The sequence below is a fragment of the Pelodiscus sinensis genome, chromosome 21 (assembly GCF_052426305.1).
Source record: "Pelodiscus sinensis isolate ZL-2025 chromosome 21, ASM5242630v1, whole genome shotgun sequence".
Classification (NCBI taxonomy): domain Eukaryota; kingdom Metazoa; phylum Chordata; order Testudines; family Trionychidae; genus Pelodiscus; species Pelodiscus sinensis.
The window spans coordinates 22,196,740-22,216,030 of NC_143072.1; the positions used below are offsets into that span (position 1 = coordinate 22,196,740).

General features: G+C 36.5%; 1 protein-coding gene across 5 annotated transcripts in view; it reads right to left on the minus strand.

Annotated features, from left to right (window-relative positions):
• The window catches only part of BRIP1 (BRCA1 interacting DNA helicase 1), a 164,349-nt gene that overhangs the window by 13,220 nt on the left and 131,838 nt on the right, over positions 1-19,291 (minus strand). For all 5 annotated transcript variants that reach the window (XM_089772173.1, XM_089772174.1, XM_089772175.1 and 2 more), the window contains 2 exons: positions 3,642-3,754; positions 650-732 (listed from right to left, as the gene is read on the minus strand). In XM_089772173.1, the coding sequence (XP_089628299.1) occupies positions 650-732; positions 3,642-3,754 (196 nt within the window). The remainder of the gene's footprint in view (positions 1-649; positions 733-3,641; positions 3,755-19,291) is intronic.

The window sequence follows — 19,291 nt, forward strand, 5'->3', positions numbered from 1 at the left end:
CATTTCTTCTTGACTAGTGTCATATAAGTCCTATTTTTGTTTTTGTTTTAGCGGAATTAATTGTACTAAACATGAAGAAACTGCATTGACCATGACAGCAAAAACAAATGTTCAAAGACACTAGTAAAGGAACGGTGGTGTCTCTACCTGTTCACTTCTACAAATCATCTTGTTAAATATCTAACTGCTAACATTAACCCCTGAAGTTCTCTATGGGTGCAAAATGACTCGTAGAAATGAATAAAAATGAAATGAAAGTGCCTTTATTTTTATGTTTACCATACAATGGATAATAGTTCTTACATATGTTGTAAATTTCATTTTGAAAAATGTTAGTTAAAGTCTGTAACTTGACTTTTCCTCAACAAATCTTACAGCCAGCATGTTCTGATGGGAATTACATTAAATAACAATGACTAATGGGTGTATTTCAGTGCATTTTGTCTGTTGCCACTCAGAAGCAGGGTTTAGACGTGTGCAGAATTGTAGCTGCATAAATCACAGAACCACTGAATTTAACAGATATATTTTGTTATAGCGTCCCCTCTTCTCCAACAGTTCTCTCTGGGAAATCACATTCTTGAAGCCTAGATTTCATAACACAAAATCCAAACATTAGGAACTTTTCCAGAAGTACTGAGTATGTTACCTGTTATGTATTTATTAGGGTTACTCCTGAAGCGGTCATCAACTAACATAAGTGCACCCCAATCCTTTTTGTGACGAATACATCTACAGGACCAATGAAAGAGAAATGTAATTAAACAAAATAGCATCTAAAACTAAAAATTTATTCTTTGTTGCATACAGTTGGAAGCACAAAAGATGCAAAATGTGCTTTCCTGAGTTCCCACAAAAAGGATAGCTATTGGAGAAGGAATGTAAAACCTATACCAGAAGATAGTTAAGCAGAGAAACTGCATTTTCACACAATTCACAGAATCACAAAAGTGACCATTTAATGACATACAAACTAGGAGGTCACATATTATTTCACAAACTGAGTACTTGATGTCTAATAAAAATACAACAGACAAGTTATTTGTTTGGCAATCTACTGTTGTGGGAAAGAAAGGATAAGTATTAAAAACAGAGTACAGAAGAGCTTAGGGGAGAGGATATGGGAATGCAGTGAATGTGGTTGTACCAAAATTTAGAAAACGATATACTTTGTTTTAGTATATTCTGGCTAGGTTTTAATAAACTTCTATTTCTGGTTAAGGTTCTATACAAAGAAAAATTAACATTCAAGATATGATGGTATAGAATACGTTGACCTTCTTCAGTGTCTTTCAGACAAGGTTTTCAAAGCACTATAAAAAAAATAAATGAACAATACACTACACATTCCGATGAGCATTATACACATAAGCATTATAATAATTTCATTTTACAAATTAAGGAAAACTGACAAAAAGAAGTCTGATTGGCTATACAATACCACTGTGTTAGAGATGGGATTATAACCCTCAACTTCTAATTCCCAACATCATGATTAGCTCAGCAGAGACATTTTTCTTGAACATCTTTAAAGCATCCCATGGAAGAAAAAACAAATTCAAGGCAAAAGATTCCTTCTGAGCTTCTCATATTTTCGTGCTTAAAAAAGTGTTCTTTTACATTGAAATGAATTGTACCCACTGGAAACATATCTTACACTTTTATTACGCAGCATTGCAAGGAATTCACCGCACAGTTGTCACCTGGTCATGTACACCATCTGGTATATTCCCAAAGGTTGTTATTACATTTCATGGACTTATGTTACTTCAGACACTGTAACAGCACTATATATTAAGAGAAAAGTGCTAGATTCAAGACTAACATGCTTCTGCTCACTTCAATCCCTGCAGGCAATTTTACAGAAAGATGCTTGCCTAGTTGCAGCACCCACTTTCTAGGGCTGTCAGCATATACTATATTTTGATTTATAGTATATTTTTCTAAATGCACTGAAATCTACTGGCTTTCCTTTCCCAAGGCTCAACATAACACAATCTGGATCAAATTATAATATAAACCAGAATTATTCTCCCAAATACACCAATAGGGGAGTCTGTCTTTCCCTTTCAGCTCACATTAAAGTGCATGCATTTAAATTGTCAGTCCTACAATGAAGACTTTTTATTAGTGACAGATTTAAAGTGAGGTATTTCTATATTTTTAGACAGATAAAATATTCTGCATGCCAGATGACTGAACTCTCTTCCCCAAACTCACTTCCTTCAGTAAGTCTTCCATCACTGATCACCACTTTTGCACCCTCTTATAAATAAAAATGATTTTTTAATTACTCTCACTCCCCAAAAGTAAATTAAGATGTATATCTAGCATTGAGTATGTATTCATGACCTTTTACTATTCTTTACATACCTTCCTCACTCATTTTTATATATATAACCTTCACGTGCTGTACTAAGTCAAATGTAGGCTACTTCTCCACTCCACACTTCTCTGGGTGGTATATAGAGAACTTACCTGTAGAGCCCCACAGCATGAGTATAAACAGCAGTGTAGCCAGTGAACCATAGTTTAGGCAAATAGAGTAAAGATACATCTGAAAGGTGGGGATATATGCATATGACAATACTGTATAGCTCTCTGTTTACCCAAGTGGTGCCTTACCCCCACTACACTGCTGATTTTGGCAGCGTAGCGTCCTGCTGCTTCCCTGGTCCTGGAACCATTCCTCCCTGCAGGAAAAGACTCCCCCAACACAGAAAGGCTTTGCCAGCTCCCACTGCTGGAACCTTTCTCTGCTGCCCTCCCTATCTTCTCCCTGCTAGAGCCTCTCTGTGTTACCGAAGTCTTTTACTGCAGTCCGCAGTATGGATGTGGGTATGTAGAAAGCCAATTTATATCCTAGAGGTCTAGAGTGTCTCTACTCTCCAAAGCAGCGCCTCATTGTCTACACTGCTATTTATACCCATTCTAGCTGTGGATTTAATATCTGTACTCTGTGTGTCACTGCAAGGGTCGATCTCCCCTCAAAGTTGACCTCAATTTAATAGCAATAAACACTACTCTTTCAGAAAGTCTCACTGACTGCAGTCATGCCAAACACCCAGTTACCATGTAATCTTTTTAAAACAGTACTGAGGACAGCTTGGTTACATTCTCACTCCCCCATCCTTGTTCAGAGCAAACATCAGCTTGCCAAATATCTTGCCACTCGATTTGCAAGATATCAGTCCAGTTTTAACTGTGTTGGTTGTTACAAGACATTTGGTCCAAAGAGTACACAGGGCAGAAATATTTACAAGGTAGGGATTATAGTTTGCAGAATTATTTATTTTGAAACGAAAGATAGCCACTGTTTTAAGTGTCAGTCAGAAATCTTTGCACTGATATTTCCAAGGCCCTAACTGCACCATAAAATATAAAAGAGTTCCTCAATTTAAAAAGGAAAAACAGTTTCCTAATTAAAGTCTGCTTGATTTTAAAGTGTTTATGGCAACCCCTTACAGTTAGAATTTACTAATGCATATCTGAAGAGAGCAAAAATCTGAGTATCTGTATTTTTAAACAATTTCAAAGATAACATGCAAGAAATATCTTCAGTACTCAGAGTGAAAGATTGAGCATGCAAAAAAAAGAGTTTAAAAATTAGAATATTTAAATGATATTCCATTTCCTCTTACCGGCCCAATGCCTGGTTGAGAGCCCTATAAGCTTGAATTTCATACCACTGGCTACCTGGTAAAAGGCCTCTTGTCTTTGAGTACTGGTCGTTGTATTTTCTCTTTAACTCAACCTAGAAATAAAGTTAAAATATTATTTTACAATATGTCCTTTTGCAAAATGTTATCATAAAATGAAAAATTAAACAAATTGGTTAAACAACTGGGTACAAGAGAGTGAGGGAGAAGGCTGTTAGGTAGAACACTGGGTTACAAACATCCCTTCCTTTCCAGAGAAAAATTCATCCAAATCCTCCTTAAACCACAACTGAAATCAGCTTGGTGGTCCCATCTCAGACCCCATTTGTTTACATCATACATTACAAACCAATTAAGGATAATGACCATTCTTTGCTTAAGACTAGACTAGAACTTCTTCAGGCAGTCAGAGCTGTGTATCTAGTAACAGATAATATTAGTATCACATGTATGAGAAGCCCCACTTAAGTTTAATGCTAAACTTCTAGCTCTCGTTTTACTAAAATACAATAAACTTTTCAATTATGGATTTTATCACGGATTTTTTGAATGTGCGAAGTGCAGATAATTTTTGGACATGGGTTTTTCAGTGTTTATGTATTTCAATTGTATAGTAAATGTTGTTGCTATAAATTTTTAAAAAATACAGTTTGGAATTAGGCTCTATTTTCCATTCATAAGAACATAAGAATGGCCATAATGGGTCAGACCAAAGGTCCATCTACCCCAGTACCCTGTCCTCCAACAGCGGCCAATGCCAGATGTTCCAGAGGGAGTGAACAGAACAGGAAATCATCAAGTGATCCCACTCCTGTCATCCATTTCCAGCCTCTGACAAACAGACTAAGGACACAATTCCTACCCATTCTGTCTAATAAGTATTGATAGACCTAACCTCCATGAATGTATCTAGTTCTTTTTTTAACCCTGTTAAAGGCCTGGTCTTCATAACATCCTTTGGCAAGGAGTTCCACAGGCTGACTCTGTGCTGCATGAAGAAAAACTTTCTTTTGTTTGTTTTAAACCAGCTACCTATTAATTTCATTTGGTGATCCCTAGTTCTTATGTTATGGGAACAAGTAAATAACTTTTCCTTATTCACTTTCTCCATACTTGTCATGATTTTTATAGTCTTCTATCATATCCCACCTTAATCTCCTCTTTTCTAAACTGAAAAGTCACAATCTTTTAAATCTTTCTTCATATGGCTCCTGTTCCAAATGCCTAATCATTTTTGTTGCCCTTTTTTAACCTTTTCCAATGCCAATATATCTTTTTTGAGATGAAGCAACCACATCTGTATGCAATATTCAAGATGTGGGTGTACCATGGATTTATATAGAGACAATAAGATATTCTGTCTCATTCTCTATACCTTTTTTAATGATTCATAACATTCTATTTGCTTTTTCGACTGCCGTTGCATATTGAGTGGAAGTTTTCAGAGAACTATCCACAATGACTCCAAGCTCTCTCTCTCTCTTGAGCAGTTATAGCTAAGTTAGTCCCCATCATTTTGTATGTATAGTTGGGATTATTTTTTTCAATGTTAGGATTATTTTTTCCAATACTTAGCATTTATTAACATTAAAATTAATTTGCCATTTTGTTGCCCAATCGCCTAGTCTTGGAGAAATTACAGACCAGCCTATCAACAATTCTACCAGAAAGAAGTAAAAATTTTTATATATACACATGATAAAAAAATTACAGTAGTGAACATTGTTTGAGTTGATCATTGCAAAAACTTTGTGTAATTACTCTGAGCTTTTATATCTACAATCAGAAATAGTTCCTATTTATCTACAAATGTGATCTAAAACACACTATCCAATACTTACTAGATTTATTGTTTTCTATTACAATTCTAAAACATATTTCTGTTTTTCAGATACATTTCATGTCCTTCTCTCTGCTCATTTTACTTATACACAATATGTGATTCAATCAAGTACAGTAAAACTCCAGTGGTCCAGCATTCAATGGTCCGGCACTCCTGATGGTCCCGCACCATCTGGAACCCAGAAATGCTCTGAGCAGCCGGACAATTGGAGCTGCTCTGCCCCCGGCTTCCCCGATTCAGCCGCTGCTGAAACTGACCAGGGGAAGAGCAGCTGGGGTGCTGCTGGGTTGGTCCCGTATTGCCGCCCCTCGGCGCTGCAGGACCAACCCGGCAGCACCCCAGCTGCTCTGCCCCGGGCTTCCCGGAGTCAGCCACTGGTCAGTTTCAGCAGCAGCTAACTTGGGGACGCCTAGGGCAGAGCAGCTGGGGTGCTGCCGGGTTGGTCAAGCAGCGCTGAAGGGCGCATCCCCCCCCACTCCACCTCAGACCCCTCATAGCCCCTCCTTCCGATGGTATGGCATATTTGATAATCCGGCACCCCCTGGGTCCTAAAGGTGCCGGATTATCAGAAGTTTACTGTAATAGCTTATCATTCGCAATACAGTAATAATATGTTTATATCCAGGCCTCAGTGGCCTGCCGGCAAAGAATAATCACTAAGTTGGTCATTCCAATCATTTTCAAGTAGTAGTCTAAGACTGAAAGGCGCTCTGACTCCTGCCATTCTATACAACACCATCCTCAGTTCATTCTTCACAAAAGGCAGTAGAGTACTTGAGCTATAACCACATACCATTCAAGCTACCAGGCTGCCAGAACACACATACTTGTATCAAACACAACTAGTTTTTGTCAAGGAATACATAACTGACAGACATGTAGAATGATTTAATACTGGGACCAGTTCCCTCACCACATGGCAGAACTGCAAACAAAACTTGTATCTAGTATAGTTGTAGTTGTGTTGGTCCCAGAACGTTAGAGGTACAAGTTAGGTGAGGTAATATCTTTTATTGGACCAACTTTGCAGGGTGAGAGAGACAAGCTTTAGAGAGGACTGACTTGAAGAAGAGTTCTGCATAAAGCTCAAATACTTGTCTCTTTCACCAACAGAAGTTGGTCCAATAAAAGATATCACCTCACCCACATTCTGTCTCTAATAGTCTGGGACAAACATGTCTACAACACCCCAGCATACATGGTGAGTAAATGTAATATTTTAGGTGTAAGCAAAGAAGGAAACACTTCTGAAGTACTACGGGTTTTTTCAAGAAAAGGAAAAAGTAAATGAAATAAATAATAGATTTCTGCTACATAGGCCAAAATTCAAAGGCATTTCTTAAACTCTGGACTGCTGGAGCAGTAGTGGACAATGATGCCTGATAGAGAAGAGGGGTAGGATCTCCAGGGTGGGAGTCAGTAAGGAATGGAGAGCTTCTGGAGGAAGAAGCCAGCTCTTCAAGGAAAATGGAACCTCTCTTAAGTAGTTAAGAAGCAGTGTTGATATCAGTAGCAAAAGAAACCCTTTGCTGTCCCATTTGAAACACAGGAATAGTGCTTATTAAAGGTCCATTTTGAGAATGTGAAGAATGATCTCATATTTGGTAAATATATCCAGCTCGAATATATATTTTCAAAATATATTGGTTAAAACAGGCATAAAACTACACAAGAAAGGTTTTTTTCACTGCTCTTTTGCACAGTATTAACCTTTTTAAACTGACATCTGAAAGGACACGCTTCAGGAGAGAAAACAGCAGACTTCTAACCACATCTGACAGGTAACTTTCAACTTGAATTTGGGTAAGAAATTTTATTTTGTGTACTTATGCCCTTTGAAACAGCCTGTCAAATTTACAAATTCAATCTTTACAGCCAGAAAGTAAATTCAGTTTGATTTCACAGATTTAATATTTATTCCAGTCACTCAGAATTTATTGACTGATGCATAAGTTCCTTAGCCCTCATATTTTTGAAGCACAAAGAAGCTTTTCCCCCAAAATAGTTCGTAAACAATAAAGTTCTTCACAAAAAACTTTAAATTGTAATTACACATATCTGTGTATTACCAGAAATAAGCAAAGACAGTACCTTTTAAAATATTTGAAGTGGAGAATAAAATGTAGAAAGCAATCCAAGAAAACAGGAAAATCTACTTCATATTTTAAAATCTAATGTAGTCACAACAAAGTTCTTATGAAAGTATTTAATAACTCTTATTCTCATGACAAATTTCTTAATAGGATTTCTTCAGAAAGTTTTTTGTCGACAATAAATTGATAATTTCTATAATTTATTGCTACTTTGAAAGACTTAGTAAAGCAACATTAGAATTACTCGTCATTCAGGTTTACCACAATTAATTACAATTATTGCAGACAGTGTCACAACTACACAAAGAGATATAGTCACACAAATAACTAGGGTTAGCAAAAATATTGTCATATCAGATAACAAATATTAAGGTCTATATATTAATGTAAGAGATATTAACCTTTCAATGATATGTACACTGAATGATGAAAAACAAAATATTCTGTTTCTCTCACTCTAAAGATCATGTTTCAACATGAAGTGACTATTCAGATTGCTGAAGGTTAAGCATTCGTTATAAATTTAGGAAAGGTAAAAGGCCAGTGCACGTCATTTTAATCCAATCAGAATCTATTTCATTGTATAACTCTGCATTATCAGGCATCAAATCAACACCCAATTCGAAATGACATGATGCATATGTGAAAAAGCCAGTGTCTCCTGCTAGCGAATATCCTAAATGTGCAGTAAACCACAGGCTAGAAGGAATTAGTTAAAATGTCAAAAGACAGCCTTTTACTTTTACCTGTTCATCCTTAAAAATATACTCTTAGCTATCAGGCATGCTTTACAGACAAATAGTTTCAGCGAGCAGCAGCAGAAGGCCTGTGGCAACCTCTGCCATCTTGCAGCTGTCACAGAGATTAGTCTTTGATCTATCTGGGAGGTCATGGTCACAGTCACATTAGCTGAAGTCTAACAATATTATACCTGTTAACCACTCTTTCTTTTAATGCTTAACTAGACAGACTTTACCCCATTATGGAATGTTAACTGGGAAATTTGCTGAACTTCAACAAAAACTAAATGCCATCAACAAACTTGGCTTACTGTGATTTGGAGAGATTTTGATGCACTTTATATCACAGTTCAAATGCATTTTATAAAGCTTTCCTAAAACAGAAGGCTAGTTATATAGGAAGGTAAAAAGCATTTTACTAGACAAGCTCTTTTGGGAATGGTGTTGAAGGGTGATGTAGAATGGGTTAGCTGAAATGACAATGCTTCATCTGTGAAGACCTGGATTCATCTTTGATTTAAGTGATACAAGCAAAAATAGCCTGGAGAGCCCATGGTGAAAACAGCATTAAATTATTACATTATCGGTCATGTGCTGAGGTGATGGTTAGGAGAGTAGCAGGTCAGCGTGGAGGTTCATTTACAGTGTTACATATAGAAACCTAAAAAAACAACAAATGGTCTGGTAGCACTTTATAGACTAACAAAACATATAGATGGTATCATGAGCTTTCGTGGGCACAGCCCACTTCTTCAGATGACCTCTTCAGAGTTTAGGATGTGCAGATCCAAATTAAAAGCCTATAAAGTGCTACTAGACTATTTTTTTTTTTTTTACTTTACACTGTACAGACTAACTCGGCTACCCCCGAAGATATAGAAACCTGTATAGTGCCTTAACCTTCACTGTGTCCAAGAGCAGCCTATTTATTTAGTTTAAAAACAAAAAACAAAACATTTTAATATACAACTTTAGGACATGCAAATAGCAGTGTATTATGAGTTAATAGCTTCTAGAGAAAAATAAAGGGGAGATGATATAGCCTCAGCAACATTTTATTCTGTAAATTGTGTTCTTTCAATGTTAGTCCAGTAAATACGTCTCTTTTTACGGCACTTTCATATAAAACTGAGGTAAATACAAGTGTATATGACACTAGAAGTTTAAGATAACATCACATAAACAACGTATCTGAGAAATATTACACTGTCTTAGTCACTTATGATAAGCTTTTTTAAGACTAAGAGTTCAATCCATAAATTAGACTAAGAACTAATCTGTTAAAACTACTGATTAAAACTATTAAGAAAACATTACTTCAGTAAAAATAAACACATTATCTACCAGACACTCATGCAAAATGGTTTTATCTTCAGCCAAGGATAGGGCCTTAGACCTAAACAGTTTATAGCAAAACCAAATTGAAAGAGAGAGAATGTGCATTAGAAGCATTTACTGTTCAATATCAGCATACCATAAACACATGCATCAGTATAAATATCACAATATAAATTTCAATGGCTAAACTACAGTACAAGGTCTTGTATGCTGAGTAACTTTAAATAGACAAAATCAGTATGGCTCTGTTTTATTTTATCTGGCATATATTCAAGATTTTTAGAGGCAGTACTTTATTTAACTAAATACAGTGCTATATTTTGCTAAAATGGGGGAGGGGGGAGAAACCCTCGAGTTTTTGCCAAAAGTTAAAGAGTCAGGCTCACTCTTAACACTTCAAAACTATTTTCCCCGATTGTTCTCTATCTTCCCTTTTAAATTACAAACTGATACACAACAAAGGAACACTGAAGACAAGGTAAAACTCAGCTCTGTAATAACACTAAAATAAACACCAAAAGCAGCTCCAATTAAAACCCTGACCAGAAATCTGCCTCATTCTATACACCACAGCTTGGTAGTGTTGTGAGAATCACAGCTAAACAGACCGGAGATAGGCTGATTCGAGACTGGGAAAGGCTAAACAAATATTGACACTCTACCTATATATTATACTTGTACGTATAGATACATACATACTTCCTTCCCTGCATCCATCCACATCAGATTTAAAAAGCAAAGTATATATACTCATAAACAGGGCTCGACAAATAATGCAATCTACTCGCTCGTGAAGAGTAGATTGCAACCTGGAAGAGCTGGGTTCGGGAGATCTGCGCATGCGCAGATCGCCAGACAGCGCGGCTGGTGAGCGGGGCTTGCCACAGTTCGGCAAGCACTGCTCATAAATATATCTTTTTATAATCTCCCATGTCCATCTCGGGTCACTCTTTTACCTAAAAGAACAATAATCATACTCATTCAGAATATACTTGCCCTCTCTTACCCTCTTGATGAGTGCCAGGTAACCAAAGGCTGCAAGTGTAGGAAAGTGAAAGACATTAAATCCCATATTTTCTATTTTGTCTGAAAAAACATTTAAGTCGAAGTAAACATTAAGCAGTGTAGCATTTTAACGTTTTTTTCCTTCAGAAGAAGTAACATCATCTGTGAGAATGAAGACTAAATAGAGAATGTGTAAAGACCAGAGTAATTCACAGAACACCTTTGACTCCTTAGTAGGCTCTCTAAAAGCTGCATCTAAACACAGTCTCAATTTATTAATAATAAAAACTGTCACTAGAACACTACCTTCAAACTGGTGCTATTATTTCATATGCAAATTATATAAATTGGAATGAAATATGTAAACGCACATCACCTGTAGCCTGTCCAGCCAGTTTATATGTATGCTGTAGAATAGCCTATTTTATAATCATACCAGTTAATATGCTGTAGAGCACAAAGATAAAATCCAGATTATTTAATATAGATAATTCTACTTCACTTTTACGCTGTCATATTTTTCGTTTTAAACAATCTATATATGTGTATATAAAGCTAAGGGTCAATATTATCTTTTGATATGATTACATCTTTGTAATGTTTGGTTATCTATAGAATGCTGCGCTGTGTGTCTCTTTGTTGCCACCCACAATGTTCAATAGCATAGTTTTGTGCAGGATAAATCTGAGAGACTCAACTGTGTGGACTCATAAGAATATATGAACATAAGAAGGGTCATACTGGGCTAGGCCAATAATCCCTTTAGCCCAATATCCTGACTTCTGACAGAGGCCTATGCCAGATGCCCCAGAGGGAGTGAACAGAACAGGTAAACATCAAGTGATCCCTCTCCTGTCAACCATTTCCAGCCTCTGACAAACAAAGGCTAGGGACACCCATTCCTACCCAATTCTGGCTAATAAGTATTGATGGACCTAATCTTCATGAATGTATCTAGTTCTTTTTGAACCCTGATAAAGGCCTGATCTTCACAACATCCTTTGGCAAGGAGTTCCACAGGTTGACTGTGCTGCATGAAGACAAACTTCCTTTTGTTTGTTTTAAAGCTGCTACCGATTCATTTCATTTGGTTACCCCTAGTTCTTATGGTATGAGAACAAGTAACTTGTCCTTATTCACTTTCTCCATACCTGTCATGATTTTATAGATCTCTATCATATCCCCCTGTATGACTTGGAGACGTGGCATGTTGTCCAGAGCAACACTAAGAAAATTCAGATGTTTGTCAATAAATGCCTTAGATACATCCTCCAGCTAAAGTGGTACGACAGAATGCTAAACGAAAACTTGTGGATCAAAACAAATCAGATATCAATGGAGGTCCAGATTAAGAAGAGAAAATGGCAATGGGCAGGCCACATCCTGCGTAAGGACTGTGAGGAATGTATCATGAGACAAGCATTAGGATGGAATCCAAAGAAAAAGAGGAAAAGGGGAAGTCCCAAATGAACATGGCGACGAAGCTTCATGGAAGAAGTAAAAGCAGCTGGCTTAACGTGGGATCAAATCAAGACTATCGCTAAGGATCACATGAGATGGAGAATGACTGTGGAGGCCCTATGCTCCATTAGGAGCCCAAAGGACAAATGATGATGATCATATCCCCCATTAGTCTCCTCTTTTCTAAGATGGAAAGTCCCAGTCTTTTTATTCTTTCTTCATATGAGACCCATTCAAACCCCTAATCATTTTTGTTGCCCTTTTCTGAACCTTTTCCAATGCCAATATTTTTCTTTTAGATGCGGCGACCACATACGTACACAGTATTCAAGATGTGGGAGTACCATGGATTCAAACAGAGGCAATAAGATATTCTCTGTGTTATTCTCTCTCTCTGAAGGTGACTCATATCACCTTTTAGTGGCTGAAGCATACAGAGGCTATACATTAATCTTATTGCATGAGCACACATATTTCACAAGTTGACACTAACAGTTTTTAAATCTAATTTATTTTAAAGAGTTTAAAAGGCCCACACAATTTATCCACCTCAATTTAATGCACGAATGCAAAATAAAAGACAGCACAAAAAATTCAAAGCCACCTGAGCTCCAAAATACCTGAGGTAATCAACTCCCTTTTTTGACTGCCACTCAGCCCATGCAAGTCTCAACCTCTTCAACACAGACACAGATTTTCTTTCTATAACAGTGATCTAGAAGAAAAGGATAGTTCTCATTTCTGTGCTTATAGCTGCAGCTCCACATCATTCAAATCTTTTGTATTTTTCAGACTGCATTCTTCCATAGAGTAGAACTCAAATAACTGGAAGCTAGAGTTCATGGGATTTGAATGGAGAAGTACTTGGGAGCCAATGACTCCTGTAAAGGAGATAGAATCAAAGCTAGGCAAAAATCAAGGAAACTGAATGGACATATAATGAGATGAAGTCAAAACAGGGAAGAAAGGCTGCAGAGAAAAAAAATCACTGAAGCAATCTGATAGATGAACTCTGTTTATTTCTCCATCATTCAAAACTCTAAGTATGAGGGAGCACCTGTAGGCAACTGTTATCATCCTGCATCTTATTTCTCTATATATCTTTCTGTGAGAGAACAGTACTTACAACTACATGTGAAGACACATATTTCTCTTATTTTTGATCCACAGAGTCCCTTTTCACTTGAAGCACTTCATTCATTCCCAAATATTCTCACTCTTAATCCCAGTGACAAAGGCAGTACGAAAGGCTTATATAACGTTGCAGCCACTGAACACTTTTTAGTATTGTCAACCACAGCATGGGGCATCTGAGAGACCTTGAAGTTTTACGATTTGACAAATCATCTAGCACATTCACCCCAGGCCCATCTACTCATCTCAGCCTTATAGGCTTTGAGGGACTCTGAACAAGTGACTTGATTAAAATCTAATGCAACCAAAACTCTGCTCTGAAGAGAAAATTCAATCCATTTCCAGTGAAGCAGAAGTGAAAAAAATCAAACAGCTTCCCTTGAGGTACAATGCTGCTGCATACGCTCAGTGCCACTGCGTCTAAGGTGAAGTGGTAAGTGTCAGTCATCCTTACAAATCCCCAAGGTGATAGCTTCACTTTTAAAGCCTTCAACATTCTTTGACAGTAAAGTAAAAACTTAAAGGTCAACACTACTTGCTAAGGACAAGATAAACACAAGAAAATCACTTTGAAATTTTTCATGGATCAGAAAAATAAACTACTAAAGGTAGAAGAAAAGTTTTGATTTGCAGTATTATTTATCCAGAGGCTTAACTGAGGGTTATATTTAGGGATGACTTTCTTAATCTGTGCCAACATATTGACATTGCTGTTGCACCAGTAGAAGAGAAATGCCAGTCACTAGCCTTGTCTGATAATCTGAACGTAAATGTTACTTTTCTAAACTACAGGAAATCTGTATTTTACAAAATTTTGCAAATAGTTACCAAAACTCAGTCTCTAGTATCCATAATGTTTAGTTAACATAAAAACATTGTTTATTATCATTAATATTAGGAATAGTGGTGCAAGAGGTGTTATTTTTCAGTATTTACAAAACAATGTAAGAAAAATTGTCTATAGTCTCTAAAATTTCTTTCTGCTTCAGGCTAATATGCAAAATTAGCAAGCACATCTTATGCTTGCTGAATGCCTTTTAAATCTGTAGAGCAATGAAAACAAAAAGCACTTTGAATTTAGTTTTCAGCCCCTTTTTTGGCTATATTAGCCACAAAAAGTGCCTGGAAATTTGTGTATATTTGGTTTTCTAAGTGGGCTAAATCCTAATTTATTTTTAAAAATTGAGACAGAAGGGCAATATCCTCTTAGCCACTTTGACAAGATGTGATTTTTGCATACCGCAGTAACCACTGCCATTGTTACTATGTTATACAACAAGCAGCTGAAATAATACCTGGTCAGAAGACAATACCATAATGCCAATCGTCTTTTTATTTCACTTTGAAAATGTAACACAAATAATTAGCAACCTTTAATACTCCAAATTTGAACACAAGCCACCTGAAAATTCAAAATATGTTCTCCAATCACTGTTATTGTATCTTTGGGGGCTTGCTAATATAATGTTGCATACTGCAGTCATCTATAAACAATCATATCTGTTCATCACATCCTTTACTATTTTAAGAAGATATTTTATTCAATTTATTACTAAATATATGTGTATGGTAATGGAAGTGAGGGAGCATAGAAGAACCTAGATGGATAGCATTCATATAATTTCACTAGCCCCTCCTTTAGCTCAAATGACTAATTTTTTTATCAATTTTTTGTAAAGAACATCCTTTGCATAGAATCTCCTGATTTTTTTTCCCCTTTAAAATATATATAAGGGTTTTTCTATAATGTTTGCTCCTTTTAATCAAGGGAGAAACTGACTGACTGTACAGCATAAACAATGAAACTAACGACACTTTTGCATTTGATAGAACTTAGGCTATGTCTAAACTACATTCCAAAAGAGGAATGTAAATGAGCCTGATCAAAAATGCAAATGAAGCATGGATTTACAAATCTTGCATTTTATTTGCATAATCACGTGAGTGTGCTTTTTTGAAAAAGGGTTTTTCGAAAAAGAAACCTCAGTCTAGACGCGGATTCCTTTGGAAGAAAACCCCTTTTTCGAAAGAAACCGTACACCTTATTTTTTCAGGAGTATGGGTTCTTTCAAAAAAAGTTTTTTTTCCCCGAAAGAATCCCGTATAGACTGCAGTTTATTTTTCAAAAAACCCTTTTTTGAAAAAGCGCTCACGCAATTATGCAAATGAAGCACAAGATTTGTAAATCCGTACTTCATTTGCATTTTTGATCAGGCTCATTTACATTAATCTTTCAGAAGAGGAATGTAGTTTAGACGTGCCCTTAGTGTAAGCAAAAAAGTGTTGTTTGTTTTTTTTTGCAGTTTTTCACCTAGTTACACTGAACATAAGGTGTTTCTTGTAATTACTGTAAATATACTATTTTAAAGAAATAATTTCCAAGTTGATAGTTTTCCTTTTAAGGCAAAGTTGTTCAGAAACATTCATATTCTTAGGACTATCAAAACAGTAGAGAAATAATAAATTTCCAGTTTAATTTTAAGGAGCTGATTTAAATTTATTGTATAGTATTCAGATAATGCCAAAAATATTTGCAACAAATTTGTAACTCTGTGTCAGTCTCCTGTATTTTAAAATGACTTGTTACTTTTCCCAAAACATGATGGAATCAAAAAAGAAAATTTCCTTATTCTAGGATTTAGCTATTTAATACTACAGGTTGAACCTCTCTAGTCTGGCACTCTCTACTCTGGCGACATCCGTGCTCCTGCATGATTTTAGTTAGGCAGATGTCCACTTATTATGGGTGTGGCCAAGTTTCCCACAGTCCCATAAAGTTTGTTTACAGACACAGTTCTGGCTCACAGTGTACTGTGCTGCTATTTAGCTCTAATTTATCCTTGAATATCTTTTAAGAGCCCAGGAAGCAATGCAAGTGTTGGTAATGCTGCTAGACAATACTGTCCTCCTGTAATTTGGAAAAGTCTCTGGTTCAGCACTGGTCAGGTCTAAAGGGTGTTGGAATAGAGGTTACAACCTGTAGTATTTGCATGGCTCATAGTATCTGCTTTTTATTTTTATTGACTCAAGTGTGAAACTCGTATGTACATGAGTACAGCTTCCATTAAGAGGTAGATAGTCTACACAAGTGCAAGCAAAATGAACCAGTGTCATGTAGAACAAAGGTTTCATCTTCATTCAGAAGAAAAGTGCATTTCAGTCACCATTTAACTGGTGTAAAATTCTCTTTCCCTGTACAAAGCACAACAGGGAAAAATGCAAGCTAAAAATGTTGACCCTCAACAGGAAATATGTTTACATATTAAGAAAAGTTACTGTTCGTTAACTGGAAATGTCAGTCTCCAAGTTTCATTGGTTGATCCTTCATTATAGAAGTGAAGAAATCCCAGCTGTAAAACTGATTTTATACCATTAAAATACTGAATATGGAGCAATGAAAAATGCAATTCAAATTATGTTTTCCATCATGGCTTTGCAGATTACACTCCTGGAAACAATATGAAGGTCATTTGCCTTCATAATTTATATTCAAACCATACCATCTGACTAAAGGAAATATGTAAAAACTTCTCATTAAAAGGCAAACCCTCTTTCACTTGTTGACTAATATCAATGAACATGAAGTCAAGTCTTATCAAGTTTCTTTTTGGTTACATCTAGTCACATAAAAGGGTTTGATTTTTTCCCCCCAACGTATTTTAGTGAGTAAAGGTCTCACTTAGCTGTTATATAGTTATAAAATATTTTCCACTGTAGTACGAACAAAAGTATCTGGGAAGTTGAGAAATCCTCTCTGGTAAAGTTAGCTTAATGCTTTTCAGAGTTGCCTATTATCAACATTTCATAGCAAGTTTCTTTATTTTCAGGCCCCCAAGGAAAGAACAGTAAATTACAACTTGAACTAAAGAAGTCACACTTGGCTCCAAAAATCAAGTTTTCCTACCTCTATTTTCAGGTCCCTGATGTGGGCAGAGGAAATCCTGGTCACAGCCAAATAAGTCATTTTTTGGCTCAGAAATATATTTTCCTGCTTCTTTAGAGCCAAATTCTACCACTAAAAGTACCACAGCTTTACATAATACTTTAACTTTTCTCTTTTTATTTTTGCTCTAGCAACCCAATTTTAGAGTATGAAGCCATTTTCAACAATACAGAATCAGTCTCCTTTTTCTAAATATCCAATTTTTCTTTTATTGAGGTCCAGTATACTTTCAAGTCTTAATTCTCTTCATTTCCAAAATGTAAAGAAGATACAGGTTGAACCTTTCTAGTCCAGCACACTCTGGTCCAGCAACATCTATGGTCCAGCATGATTTTAGTTAGACAGATGTCCACTTATCATGGGTGTGGCCACTTTTTCCCACAGTACCATAACATTTCTTTATAGCCACCAGTCCTGGCTCTCAGTGTTCTGTGCTGTTATTAAGTGCTAATTTACCTCTAAACGACTTCTAAGAGTCCGGTAAGCAGTGAAAGAGTTGGTAGTGCTACTAGACAATATTGACCTCCCATGATTCGGCAAATTCTCTGGTTCAGCACCGGTCAGGTCCTGAGGGTGCTGGATTAGAGAGGTTCAACCTGTAGGTGTAGACTGTTAAACTAATGCATTTAAGTATGTGCCTAGAACTCTGTATTGGGGCAAATGGGAAAAAAAGGTCAACGTAAATAATATTCTAAAAGGGATCCTGTTTGAGACAGATTAAGTACATAATACAAACTACAATTTAAAAATCTAGAATTATTTAAGTGGACTGAACAGGTTATTTGAAAGACTTTTTCCTCTCATCCTTAATTACCTGAAATAGCACTTTCTATTTTGTGCAATGATATGGACAAAATTATATTTAGCATTAAAAAGCATAATTGACAATGACAAATTTACACGAATAAGGACTGTAAGACTGGATCCATAACATTACAATTCCAAACATACAAAAGTTAATGACATTTATTTTAGCATCCGACAACATGTATTGGGGTTTGGCGGTGTGTGTATATTCTCCCTGTGTGCTGCCCCAGTTCTGCACAAACAGCCAGCACAGTAGACCTCAAGTGAACTGCCCAATGACCACAAGATCTGTTAAGATGTGAAGACACCAAGCTACCTCTATTGTTGACAAAGCATGGTAAATAACATCTGGCAGACTCTACAAGGATACTGAGACATGTAGGACTGTGACAATAGAAGCAGCTCAGTGAATGGCTGGACTTTCCATTCCCTCCTTGGCCAGACAAAGATATTCCCTCACACACACATCTTTAATCCCTGATATAAACAAGTTATATACTGCCTCTCCTGTAGTTATTACTGCCCCCTGATGTCACTAATGATCTCCCATCACACCTTGCACCTGCTGGTTTGATCAAAACATTTCTATTAGGTGCTGTCATTTTGACCTTTTATAGGAGGGATCAATGTGTTCCTGTTATCCTTTGGGAATGTTCTGTACCATTCCTGATATTGGGATGTTTTGATACCATGTGATAAAGGGCTGAGATTGTTTGAGTATTTTGTGCTTAATACGTCTTAAGAATGTGTCTTTTTGCCATTTTAGCCCAGATTCTATGAGCAGGTCAGCCTCATACGAGGCCTCTGAAATAAGGGCTTACATCTCAGGCTCTCTTCCTACTACATTATCTTTCTCAGTCACATTATTTATATTATAACAACCCAGTTCACTAGCATTAGCATCAAGTTACAAATAATAAAATATGTGTGGAAATCAGGTTGCTCAGATACAAGTTATATGAGCAGTGGAGATGAGCCAACATCGAATTGCCAGTTTAAAATATGGGTCTCTAAAGACTCAAATCCTACAAATCCTTATGCTTGCACATAGTCATAGTGAAACTAATGGGATCACTCAGAAACAGTGGGATCTCTGTGCAAGTGTAAGGGTTTGTAGTATTGAGCCTGAAGAGGCCGTTTATTAACCATCTAATAACCTGACCTGTAACTGTATTTCCATAAAGTATCAGTGACGTTTTTGGTGAGAGAGAAAATAGTTGGGTGACATGCTTTAGGAATTCGCCTAATAAATGCTCAACAATTGCACT